This window comes from Acinonyx jubatus, chromosome E1, assembly GCF_027475565.1.
Source record: "Acinonyx jubatus isolate Ajub_Pintada_27869175 chromosome E1, VMU_Ajub_asm_v1.0, whole genome shotgun sequence".
NCBI lineage: Eukaryota > Metazoa > Chordata > Mammalia > Carnivora > Felidae > Acinonyx > Acinonyx jubatus.
In genome coordinates, this window is record NC_069397.1 from 44688872 (window position 1) to 44701853 (window position 12982).

General features: G+C 34.6%; 1 protein-coding gene across 11 annotated transcripts in view; it reads left to right on the forward strand.

The window, feature by feature from the left end:
* TANC2 (tetratricopeptide repeat, ankyrin repeat and coiled-coil containing 2) overlaps positions 1 to 12982 on the forward strand; it is a 365567-nt gene that overhangs the window by 137517 nt on the left and 215068 nt on the right. For 7 of the 11 annotated variants that reach the window (XM_053211751.1, XM_027047991.2, XM_053211753.1 and 4 more), the window contains one exon: positions 2684 to 2866. In XM_053211751.1, coding sequence (XP_053067726.1) covers positions 2684 to 2866 — 183 coding nt within the window. The remainder of the gene's footprint in view (positions 1 to 2683; positions 2867 to 12982) is intronic. The other 4 variants (XM_053211755.1, XM_053211757.1, XM_027047997.2 and 1 more) reach the window with 1 other exon arrangement.

Consider the following 12982-nt stretch of genomic DNA (forward strand, 5'->3'; position numbering starts at 1 on the left):
TGTCTGGCTTAGTTGACTTAGCATAATGTTTTCCAGATTCATTCATGTTGTTATAAGCAGCAGGATTTCCCTCTCTTTTAAGGATGAATCACATTCATGCATGTGCATGCGTGCATGCCTGTGTGTGCGTGCGTGTGTGTGTGTGTGTATAAAATCACATTTTCTTCATCCATCTGTTGACAGACATTGAGGTTTTTCCAATCATGGCTACTGTGAATAATGCTGCAATGAGCATAGGAGTGCAAGTATCTCTTTGGGATGATAGTTTTATTACCTTTTGATATAAACTTAGAAATAGGATTGCTAGATCATATGGTAGTTATGTTTTACATAATGGTTGTGCCAGTTTTACATTGCCACCAACAGTGTACAAGAGATGTCTTTTCTCCCTATCATTACCACTACTTGTTTTCTTTTGACTTTTTGATAATAGCTGTCCTGACAGGTGTAATGTGATATCTCATAGCGGTTTTGATATTTAGTGATGTTGAACACCTTTTCATATACCTGTTGGTTATTACTTTGGAAAATGTTGATTTATGTGTTTTGCCCATTGTATAACTAGGTTGTTTGGTTTTTTGCTATTGAGTATGAGTTTCTTACATACTTTGGCTATTAACCCCTAAGTATGTATGGTTTGCAAGTATTTTCTCCAATTCCATACGGATTGATTTTTCATGTTTGTTGATGGTTTCATTTGCTCTGTAGAAACTTTGTAGTTTGATGTAGTCTCACCTGTTTATTTTTGCTTTTGTTGCCTGTGTATTTGGTATGAAATCCAAAAAAATCATCACCAAGATCAATTTCAAGGAGTTGTTCTCCTATGTTTTCTTCTAGGAATTTTATGGTATCATTATCTTATGTTTCGATCTTTAACCCATTTTTTCAGTTGATTTTTGTATGCAGTGTAAGATAAGGATCCAATTTCATTCTTTTGCATGTGACTATTCAGTTTTCCTGGTCCTATTCATTGAAGAGACCATCATTTCCCCGTTACATATTCTTGGTGCACTTGTCAAAGATTAGTTGACCATATATGCAAGGGTTTATTTCTAGGCTTTCTGTTCTGTTCTCTTGGTCTGTGTGTCTGTTTTTATGCTAGCATCAAATTGTTTTGATTACTATCACCTTGTAATATACTATGAAATCAGGAAGTGTGATGCTTCTCACTTTGTTGTTCTTTCTCAGAAGTGCTATGCTAATTTAGGGTCCTTAGTGGTTTCATATAAATTTTAGAATTGCTCTTTTCTACTTCTATAAAAAAATGCTATTGGGATCTTGATAGGGATTGTATTGAACCTATGGATGGCTTTGGGTCATATGGACATTTTACTAATATTAATTCTTTCAGTCCATGAACTTGGGATAACTTTCCACTTACTCTTCTTCAGTTGCTTCCATCAATGCCTTACAGTTTTCATTGTGCTGATCCTTCACTTTCTTGGTTAAATTTATTTCAAACTATTTTAATCTTTTTGATGTTAAGTATACTACTTTAAATTCTGTGCCCTATTGCCCCATATTGTGAGACTATTTCTTTTGAATGGTCTTTCTTATTTACTTTTTTCATATTGTTTTATCTCTTTGTTATTGTTAATTAAGGGCCAGATACTGTATATGAAAAACTGTGGGAGTAATTTGAGACCTATGACGATGTTTTCTCCCTCTAAGAAGATTTCTGTTAGTTTTTGGCAGGCATTAGCAATCCAAGATTGTCTTAATTTAATTTTGTGGTAGACATTTGGAGCTGAGCTTTTTTTCCTGTAAAAGGCCAATCTAGCTTTGGTTCTTACTTACTCTTAGAGCATAGCCCTTTGGGCTTCCAAACAAAGTGTTGGAGCTTTACCAGCTTCTCCTCTGCATCTTGGTTTCCCCTGCATTCCAATATTTGTCCTTTCAGCTCTTGAAACCTGTCAGTAGCTTCTTAGTCTCTCAGATGTCACTAAGTAAAAAGTAGCCCCTAATGCCAGGCTTCAGTCTTATTCTTGTAATCCTTCATCATACTATTAACTCTTCAGTGCCTTCAGGAAGATTTTAAAGCATATGTATAGTTCTGATTTTTCTTAAGGAAACATTGGTCTGAAGTATGTAATTTGCCATTACCAGAAGTCAACAGTATGTAAGTGGAAATGAACAGCCAATAACTTAATCTTTTTAAAATACTAAGGCAGATTCAAAAATCACCATAAAACAATGTCAGCCTTACCCACTTGTATTTTCACATACTTTTTTGGAGAAGGGGGTAAGAAATAGAATTACAGTGTTCCTACTAGCTATTGCACATATTGGATCATCAAGGCGAATATCATCAGGTGAATATTTTCTTTCATGTGTCTTATCAGGAAGTTAACTGGAAAAAAAAAAGTGCTCCAATTGTAACACTTACTGAATTGTACCATCACTATTTTTTTTATGTGACTGTATCACTCATGAGACAGTGAAGTGCTTTACAAAGAGGAACGCTGTTTTTCCCATGTTTAATCTCCTAGTGCTACACCTGGAGTTAAGTGTCCAGTAAGTATACAAGTGAATGTGGGTGTTGAGAATACCTTATTTTGCTTTTCACAGTGAGAATCAATGTGGGTATATGCTGTTCTGAATCATCTTAAAAGATAAATTTTAATAGAGAAGGAAGAATCTTTTCTTATCAGCTCCTTTGTTTCATCCTTTTCTGTCTCAACAGGTGGCATCTCCACAGAAAGCGACTGTGCTTTTGAGCCAGACTACGCCGTCCCACCACTTCCAGTGAGTGAAGGTATGCAGCACATTCGGATTATGGAGGGCATGTCTCGCTCTCTTCCATCCTCCCCCTTACTCACACATCAGTCTATCAGTGTTCGGCTCCAACCTGTGAAGAAGTTAACTGGTAAGGACTTTACCTAAATTTAGTATGTTTAACAGGACACTTTAGGTCATATCAGATATGTTTATGTGCATCTTTAGGTTTTTCCTGTTTGGCCTTCCTAATGTCACAGACTCTTGGAAATTGGAACTCCTACTGATTTTAATTTAGGGAATTAGAATAGTACTCAGTTTGACAGATTGATGTATTTATTTTCTAAGTGATCCATCTGTTGTGGACATATTTTTCTAGGCTTTCAGGAAACTTCTAGTTTTGCCAGAATACACTGTTGTTCTGATTTCATTTATCAGCTTGTTCATGTCAGATTAACAGATGGGGATATTGTAATTTTAGGATAATAAGAGCTTCATAGTTCAGCAAAGGTACCTCAGTCATGGTTTTTGTTTGAAATCCTAATCTGTATATTTCACGTCTATTTCTAAAAGTTTGATTTAGATATTTTCCTCTCCATTGTACATTCCTGCAACTTCTTAGGATATTTACCATGATTCATAACTTGTGGATTGCATTGACTTAAATATGGTCTCAAAATACATATTACCCATTCAGATCAAGCTATTAGGTGTGAAACTGTGTCCTTATTAAATGAAGTTTTGTCCTTTTAAGCTTTTTTAGAGAAGAAATTTTACTCTGTTGGATGATACTTACATGTGAAAATATGCAAGCCTGGGTCATTTTCTTAAGTTTAACATTATCAGTATATATCTTGTGTTAGTAAGTTGATGGGTTATGAGTGATTAGAGGCAAGAAATTAAGTCATTCCCAATAGATACATTAACTACTTCTTACATGTCTGGCATTAAGTTAGACAGTGGGGAGGTTTGATTATCATATGACAATTCAAAAGAAAACAGGAACAAAGAGGGGAAAATGGAATCTTGGGACTCTTACATCTATTTTGAATGAACATTTTATAATGTTTATAATTTTCATGAAAATAATAGTATTTTTTATTCTTTAGTTCCACAAAGCATAAGTCATGCCTTTTATATTGTTTACTGTTTTTTTAGGCTTCTTCAAATAACTGAATCAAAGTCTACTTTGATTAGATAACAATCTGTAAAATAGTTTAGTAACATTTTACTGAAATACTTATTCCCTTCTGATATGTAAAAATAGGATAGATTTTAGGTGCATGGGCCTTAATAAAATTTCTTTGCTTAGAAATTGCCCCTTTTTCTTGCAGTTTAAGGTGTTACTGATAACTGAAAATACAAATAACCATATATGAGATGGCTATCAAGTGATGTGCTTCATTTACTACACATGAGAAGAGATAGCAAAAGAAATTCCGTTTCCTAACAGAAGTGAACTGAATTGCCTGATGTTTCGGAGATAACACTTTCCTATCCCATTTTCCTGTCCCAATTTAAACTTCAACTTAAATAAGCAAACTTTATTAAAAGATAAATACATTTAATAACAAAGTCAATTACATGCCTGATATCAGAGATGAGACAGGGAAGCAGTGACAAGAATCATACTTGGTTAATTACACATATGACCTATTCAGTTTTAATTTTTTAATGTTTGAAGTATTTGAATACTCTCAAATAGTTTTATTTTTCTGAAGAGTTTGTCAAAGGCCTAAGAATTTAAAGATTGAGAATGCATTTTAAAACTTCTGAATGAAAGAAATCTGTCTCCTGAAAGAGGGTGCCATGAAAATTTTTCTGTGGCCAATTTTCTACCAAGTAAAGCAGATGATAAGTTTCTGGTTTAACCTGGAATGAAATTACTTTGCAATTTAAATTTAAAACCTTGGTTAGTAGATTATTTATGAGTTATCATTCCTTTCCTAATTATATTTTGTTATGAGTAACTAAAAAGAAAGTTGAATAGAGAACGACTTGCTGACCATAAGTAAATGGCCTCCAGAGAATGGTTTTTAACAAAATGCATTAATTCAATCCACTTAATGATTTATCCATTGTATTCCTTGTATTCATATTACCAACCCAACTGAGTAAGTGGGGCCAGAATAGTCATCTTATTCTGTTTTCTTTTTGATTTATTATTTTATTATTTTATTATTTTTATTTATTATTTATTATTTATTACCCTGTCTTTGCTATAGTCAAAGTAGTTTGCATATTATTTTTCTGTGCTTTTCACCTAATCGTTCAGCAAATATTTGTTTAGGACTCATAAAATGCCAAGCACTACTCGATACAGTGGTGAGAAATGCCAAGCACTACTCGATACAGTGGTGAAAAATTATAGATAGTGTACAAGTAATAAGAGGGTCATAAAATGGGATAGAGGGAGACTGGAGTGGGGGTAGGGTTTCTTTCTGTGGAGTGGTCAAGGAGAGTCAGAAGAAGAGCTATTTGAAGAGAGGTGTGGATAACAAAACGAAGCTGCTCATGGGAAGGTCTGGGGTCAGAGCCTTCTGGGCAGAGGGGACAGCCAGAACAAAAGTCCTAAAGCAGAAAGCAGCAGTGTTCAAAGAATGGGAAGAAGGCAAGAATGGTTTCAGAATAAGTCAGAGGGGACAGTGGTAGAAGATAGTTGAAGAGGTAGGCAGAAACCAGAGTCTTTAGGTCATGGTAAGGAAACCAACTCTGTAGGATTTTAAGAAGAGCTGGAATGAGAAGTAATGTGATCTGATTTACCTTTTAATCAGATATTGTTGGCAAATGTGTAAAGAGTGGTGTATGAGGGACTAGAGTATGCCATGTTCACTAACCTTGTGTGTGTTTTCCTGATCTTTAAATAGATCTTTCACTTCTAATAAGTTAATACAGTGGTGAAAAGAATCTTTGTTTTATCTTGTAAGATATAATGAAGGAATAACTAACCTTTTCCTATCATTTTTATCGTAGAACCTTTGTACTCCTAACGTATTTAGCTTAGTCCTTCACTCAGGTGTACATTAGAACCCATTTGGCATATCAATTAAGACTTTTTTTATTCCAAGCAACAGAAGATAACCTAAGGTTGGGAAAGCCTCAAGGTTCATTTGACTTAGTTGTATATGGCTGTGCACTGAGGAGGCATGGAGGGGAGTGTGCAGAGACAGTGTTGGTCCCCGTTACTGTGCTGATGGAAGTGCTCCAGTTCTCCAGATTCTTACCCAGGGCGCTTTTCAAGATGTTTGTGTTCATAATATCCTAACGCCCCTCAAGCATACTTCTTAAAATGTAGATAATTAGGAGTGCCAGTAAATAAATAGTTCATTCATTCAACACTTACCTAATTCATACTGTTTGCCTATTATGTACACTGTAAGTCTAGTAAAAGTTAAATTTTGAGTATTCACATTATTGGTAGGGTAATAAATCATTGCAACCTTTTTGTAGGGCAGTTTCATAGTATGTATCAGAATTGTAACGCACATAATCCTTGACACAGCAGTTTTATTGCGGAGTGTTTATTTGACAAATAAACTTGAACAACTTTGAAACATGTATGTATGTACATATGTGTACATGTATATAGTAAAAAAACTAAAATGTTACTATTTATCATTAACAGTAATCCATTTGTGTGACACACAACACATACATGCATACACACAAACACACACATGCATACATTTTATAGTGGTGTGGAGATACATTGACTGTAACCCAAAAGTGGTAGAGGGATGACATAAATTTTGTTGTGTACCTTTCTGTAATGTTTGTATTTTTTTTATCACATATAAAATCTAAAATTTCATGAGGCAGTATAACAAAATGGGCGCTGGCTGCCATTTCTTAACTGTAACCTTGTGCAAGTTTGCTAAAAGTCTCTGTACTTCAGTCTCTGTACTTATTTCTAAAATAGGAATACTAATTGTATCTGCCTCATAGGACTTTTAAAAGAATTGGATAAGTTAGTACACATAAAGCTCATGAGACAGTACCTGACAAAGAAGAAGTAGTCAATAAATGTTAGCCACATTTATTATAATTCTAAAGGAGATTTGGGTGACTTTCTGTTGGTTATGTTAAATATGAGTTCTGAGCCTTTGGAAGGTGATCTGCAAGTAATTTCTTTAATTACCTTAAGTAAGCCCTTTACTTTTCTGAGGAGTGACCTTCAAATACTGATATCAAGTGGGTTGTTACATAGTCTTTTGGAAAATCTTTTTGGACTGATTTTAAAAGAATTCACTGTATAGATTGGAATGACTGTGTGGTAGTCCTATTTAGATGGTAAATAAGTCAAAATAACCCATCTGATTGTGCAGCAGCCTCGTTACTTTGGATGCTAGCTATGGCCAAAATATTATTTTCATCATGGATATAAAGGTATCATTGACTTGTTTATAAAGACATCCTGGGAAAAAGATTTAAAGCTATTTTGACATTAAAAAGAGCTTATATTTAATAACAGTTTACATACCCTGATATATTTTAGTGTACTTACGACACATTTTTCACATGATTCTTATCTTGCAATTTTTGGAAGCACTGGAACTCAAGATGTACTTCAGTGAATTTTATTATTAGAAAAAATACAGGGTTCCTGTGAAGATTGAGTAAGATTGCTTAAACTTACAATTTAATATATAATAAATGTTAAATAAGTGTTACTTCTCATTTATAATCTTGGATAAAATGGAAACATAGTCTCGAGAAAATTATTGAAAAGCCAATTTGAAAGTATACAGAGCATAGAGATTACATTGGTCTTCATAGTCTGATTTGTTGCAATGTATTCACGATTCTGTAGCATGAATAAATCTCTTATAACTTTAGGAAAAAATATTAGAATTCAAGATATATTGTAGTGATTTTATTAGATTAAAAAATATAGTAGGTTTATATGGTAATCTAAGCTCTGTAATTGCTAATGTTAATATTTCTATTTTACTTTCCATATGGATAAAATAATCTTACCCAGTATCTCACTGTATGGTCCCTAGACCACTTGCATTAGAAATACTGGGAATACTTCTTTGAAATATGCATACCTGGGTATCCAGGTTTACCTAATCAACTTCACTTCACAGATTCTGTCTCATTACATCTGGAGCCCCAGAATCAATCAATCTCTCTCTCTCTCTCTCTCTCTCTCTCTCTCTCTCTCTCTCTTTAAGGTTAAACAAGAAAGTGTATATGAAGACTTTTAAGCTCTTTGGAATGATAGTACTAATTAAACTAGGTCCCGACCTCATTACTGTTTCTAATGCATTCCTGTTTCTAATTCAGATTCTCTAGTTTTATGGGTTAAATATCATGCTATTGTAAATTCTAGGGTTTACTCAGTGCAGGAGTACAGAAAAGGGGGCCCTTACTTCCACTGCTGTATTCCTCTTGTCTTCCAGACCAAAAGTAGGGAATGTTAAGGGGATGTTATTTAATTCAGTTTAGGTAAGTTCAGTTATCATCAGTCAGTATTGTTAAAACCAGAGCTGGACAGTAGTTAATGTGGTAAAAGATTTTATTCAGGAACTATTGCAATGGAGAAGAGAGACCGTAGTGTAGAACTGGGCTCAATTCTAAATACAGTAAAGAAAGCTAAGGATTTATAGCCAAGGATAAAGGTGGATAGTATAGATAGAAAATTACTAAAAGGAGACATCAAGGGTAAAGGGATTCTTGCTAAAACCGGTTTAATAGGAAGGACTCTTGCTGGATGGGCCAGGGTGATCATATGTCGAGGGTGGAGGGATTCATACTAAGTGGTCTTACCAGGATCCTTGGTTCTACTGAACTAGACTGCAGGCTTAAGGATAAGGCCCAAGGAGGAGACGCAGTGGAAGGGGGCTCAGAGGAGACTGACAAAGGTTAGTTAAGGAGAGAGTCTTTGTCAGTATGTATATTTTGAGCATCTGAAAAATCAACATGTATGATCAGATAAAGAATTCTTGCGAAATATTTACACACACTAGATTTGCAGTGTAATTAAACCGTTTTTTAGGTTTTATAAGAACTTAAGAATTTGCATATAAGAAAATAACTGTATTCTAATATACTTTCATAATTGAATGGAAGTCACTCATACAGAGTGGCACTATTGTTTATAGTGTTGTAGTATTTATTTATAGTAAGATTATTTATAGCAGCTGTAGTATTGCCATATATATTGCCATATGTGTGTGTATATATATATATATATTATATATATATATATTTATATTTCATTGAAATATAGTTGTTTTGTTTCCATACCTCTACTCAACCACTACCAGGGAAAGTTTGCAAAAATGTCACAATGTTCCTTAATGGAGAAGGGTTGAAATAACAAATTATTTACATTTTTTCTTATGAAATGGTTCTGTTTCTGTCAGGTTAGATGATTTGTATATGGAGACTTTCTCACACAAAAAAATTACGCCTTATTAAAGCAACTGAATTTGACACTTGGAAGAGCAGTTTACTAGTATGTTTGGCTTCAAGTAACAAAATGCACAAGCAGTGGTGATTTTGTGCGATTGAAACAAGTGTAAAGAGCCCAGAGGTCCACCTTTCGAGCCTCCTCATCCATTCCTCAAGTGTAAGAACCACAAATATAATGGAAGTAAATGGGCTTTGCTCTTAAACTAAGTTGAATCTCAGCATTACCTCTTTCTGGTTGTGTTATATGAAGTATGTTAGTTAATTTATGCTGTCTTTGGTTTCCTTCACACACTTTGCCTTCACACAGTTGCTGTTAAAATTTAAGTGCAATACCTATACGCTTTTTTGGATTGTACTTTTTTTCTAAGTTTATGCACCTTCTCCACACACACACATTCACACACGAAAGAAAGGAAAAAAAAAGAGGGAGATCAAATTTGTGACTATAATACTATCGTAAAATCTTCACCTATGTGAAATGCTCATTAGACTGCTTGTATTAGAAATACTGGGAGTGGGGCACCTGGGTGGGTAGCTCAGTCAGTTGAGCATCTGACTTTTGGCTTTGGCTCAGGTCATGATCTCATGGTTTCGGGAGTTGGAACCCAGCGTTGGGCTCTGTGCTCACAGCACAGAGGGAGGATTCTCTCCCTCTCTCTCTCTAGCCCTCCCCAACTTTGCTGTCTCTGTCTCTCTCAAAATAAATAAATAAACTTTAAGAGAGAGAGAGAGGAAGAAAAAATGAAAGAAGGAAGGAAGGAAGAAGGAAGGAAGGAAGGAAGGAAGGAAGGAAGGAAGGAAGGAAGGAAGGAAGGAAGGAAGGAAGGAGAAGTAAATAAATAAATAAATACCAGGAGTGCTTCTTTGAAAAATGCAAATTCCTGAGTATCCAAATTTACCCAACCAATCTCACTTCACAGATTGTCTCATTAAATCTGGAGCCCAAGAAACTCTATTTTTAGCAATCTATTTTGCTCACTGAAGTTTGAGAACCACTACTCTGAGGGGTTACTTTAGATACTTGTTTTATTCTAGTACTAAGAGTTTATCCCTTCAGATCACTAAAAAAAAAAAAAAAAACATTTTGGAAGAACATCTTTTTAAAATGTGTAAGTTACTTATATACTGAATTTAATCTGACCTTTTCTTTATGACTTAGAGTTGTTATTATGAACATGAAAATGAACTAGTCTATAATATGTCTTTGGTAACCTAATGAAGATGTAGCCGTTTGCTTCTACACCATGTGTCTAAACCATCATAGTTTTTCTGTTCTCTCCTTTAATCATAGACTTTCTTGTCAGTTTTCTCTTCTCTGGTTTTACCTATTACAGTTCTTCATCCCCTTATAGTTTGAACTTAATGATGTGGACTTAGAAATCCTATCTCTAAACCTGTTGACCCGATTGTGGAATTTACAAAATGTTCTTTTTATGTGCTATTTTGGTGAGATTCTACAGAGTTAAGGGAGTTTCTGGACCCACATACTGACATTTTAGGGTCTAACTTGACTTAGCCAAGTCTGTGCAAGGTTGTAAGAAACCATGATGGTACTTTTCAACAGAGCCATGCTTTTTCAGTACCATATTAAAAGAAGTCTTTCTTTATAAACTTTGCTCAGTTTCCCATTTACTTATCTTTCTTGAAATGATCATTACCTCCTACGATGTTTTTTTTTTTTCATTTGAGGACTAATATTTTCTAGAGGAAAATAGAGTCTTCCTAGGAAAATTATAGCATATGCTACAAATGAGGATAATTCCCAGGAAGATCTTTCTATAATTTTCCTGAGAAATGGTTATTAGTAGGCCTCATCTGTGTAAAAAATTCCTAGTATGTGTTCTTTTCTTTGATGTACAATTTAATTGGTAAGCTAATGAGCTGGCCCACTAGTTTATTTTTCTATCTTAATAGTTATTTTGTTAGGGTCTCAATCATAGATAACAGAGGTGTCCCAGCTAGTCTAAACAGAAAGATGTTTAGTGAAGGGTTATGATAGCTTTCAGAATCTCCAGGAGAGCCTGAAGAATGCAACCAGGAACTCGTACCTCCCTATAATCCTAAAGGAACACCACTGCCTCTATCACAATAGCCCCAAAGGAACCAGATGTCTTGACCTTAGTGTTTGCCAGAAAATGCAAACTTTCCACTTATGTATGGCATTCTCTTACTTTGTCACTGAAGGCATGGGAGGACAGGCACATCCTGTTGGTAAAAACTTGGGTTATTTATCTGTACCTTAACTCAAGGCAATTTGAGAAAGGTAGATTTTTGGCTTTCCAGCCATAGTAGTATAGGAACACAAATTGGAACAGGTTGAGTAAACCAGCTTATAGTGTTTGCCAGAGTGGTCTTCACATTGTTCTTGGGCTTAATAGATTCATACTTTCTACTCTTTTAATGAATGACACATCCAGTCAGAGTTAGATTCAGGAAAAAAGTCCCCATTTAGTGAGAGTATTCGTAAGCTGTGTGAATACATCAGTGATGCCTTAGTGCATTTAAATGGCAAGTCTTTCAATATTTCTTATAGGTCTTTTCAGTAATGTGAGTGGTGTTAACTAATAACTGATAATTTATTCTTTTATATTATTCTTTATGTACTTCTCACTGCTACACTGGTGCTTGGGGCTTAACAGTTGGTCTCTAGGGTGATGGGTATTAAGGCGCTTGGAATGAGCACTGAGTGTTATATGTTAGGTGATGAATCACAGAATTCTACTCCTGAAACTAATATTACACTGTACATTAACTAACTTGAATTTAAATAAAAACTTGAAAGCACACAAAAAAATTGATCTCTATTGGTGATCTGAAGTATTTCATAGTTTAACAGTTGATGCAATTTTACCAATCTAATTAGCACAAATATAGTTTTGTAGATGATTTTACTTTATAATTAAAGTAACTTTTAAACTGTTTATCACAGTACAGATTCTTTTTAGTGATTATATTATAATGATTTATTATTAGGATGGTGGTAATATAAGTGCTGAAGTGAATTTCTTTAAAAGTAACCCTTCTGAAGTCATCCCAAAGGTGATATTAACATTTTTCTACTTCTACATTTGCCTTCGTTCATGAACTATAGGTCCAAACATTTTATTTTTTTCTATTAAATATTTAATAATATTTTTATATTGACACTTTAATTCTTTAAAAAAATTTTTTAATGTTTATTTATTTTGGAGAGAGAGAGAGAGAGAGCAGGAGAGCGCAGAGAGATAGGGAGAACCAGAATCTGAAGCAGATTCCAGCTCTGAGCTGTCAGCACGGAGCCTGACATGGGGCTTGAACTCACAAACCACAAGATCATGACCTGAGCTGAAGTACAGTGCTTAACCAGCTGAGCCACTCAGGCACCCCAATACTTTAATTCTCTTGATACCAGTATACCATATAAAATTTTTGGCAATTCATGTTATTTTTGATGTGTTTAATTATCAGAATGTTCTAATTATTATAGTCGATTTTTTTTTGGTGTTGTTACAGTTGACACACAATGTCACATTAGCTTGAAGTATACAGCATAGTGACTTGACAAGTCTATATGTTATGCTGTGGTCACAAGTGTAGTAGCTACCATCTGTCACCATACAACATTATTACAGTACCATTGACTATATTCCCTGTGCTGTATCTTTTATCCCTATGACTTATTCATTCCATAACTGGAAGCCTGTATCTCCCACTCCCCTTCACCCACTGTTACCCACCCTTCTACTCCTCCCCTTTGGCAGCCATCAGTTTGTTTTCCGTATTTATGGGTCCACTTCTGCTTTTTGTTTGTTTATTCATTTGTTTTGTGTTTTAGATTCTACAGATCAATGAAATCCTATGATATTTG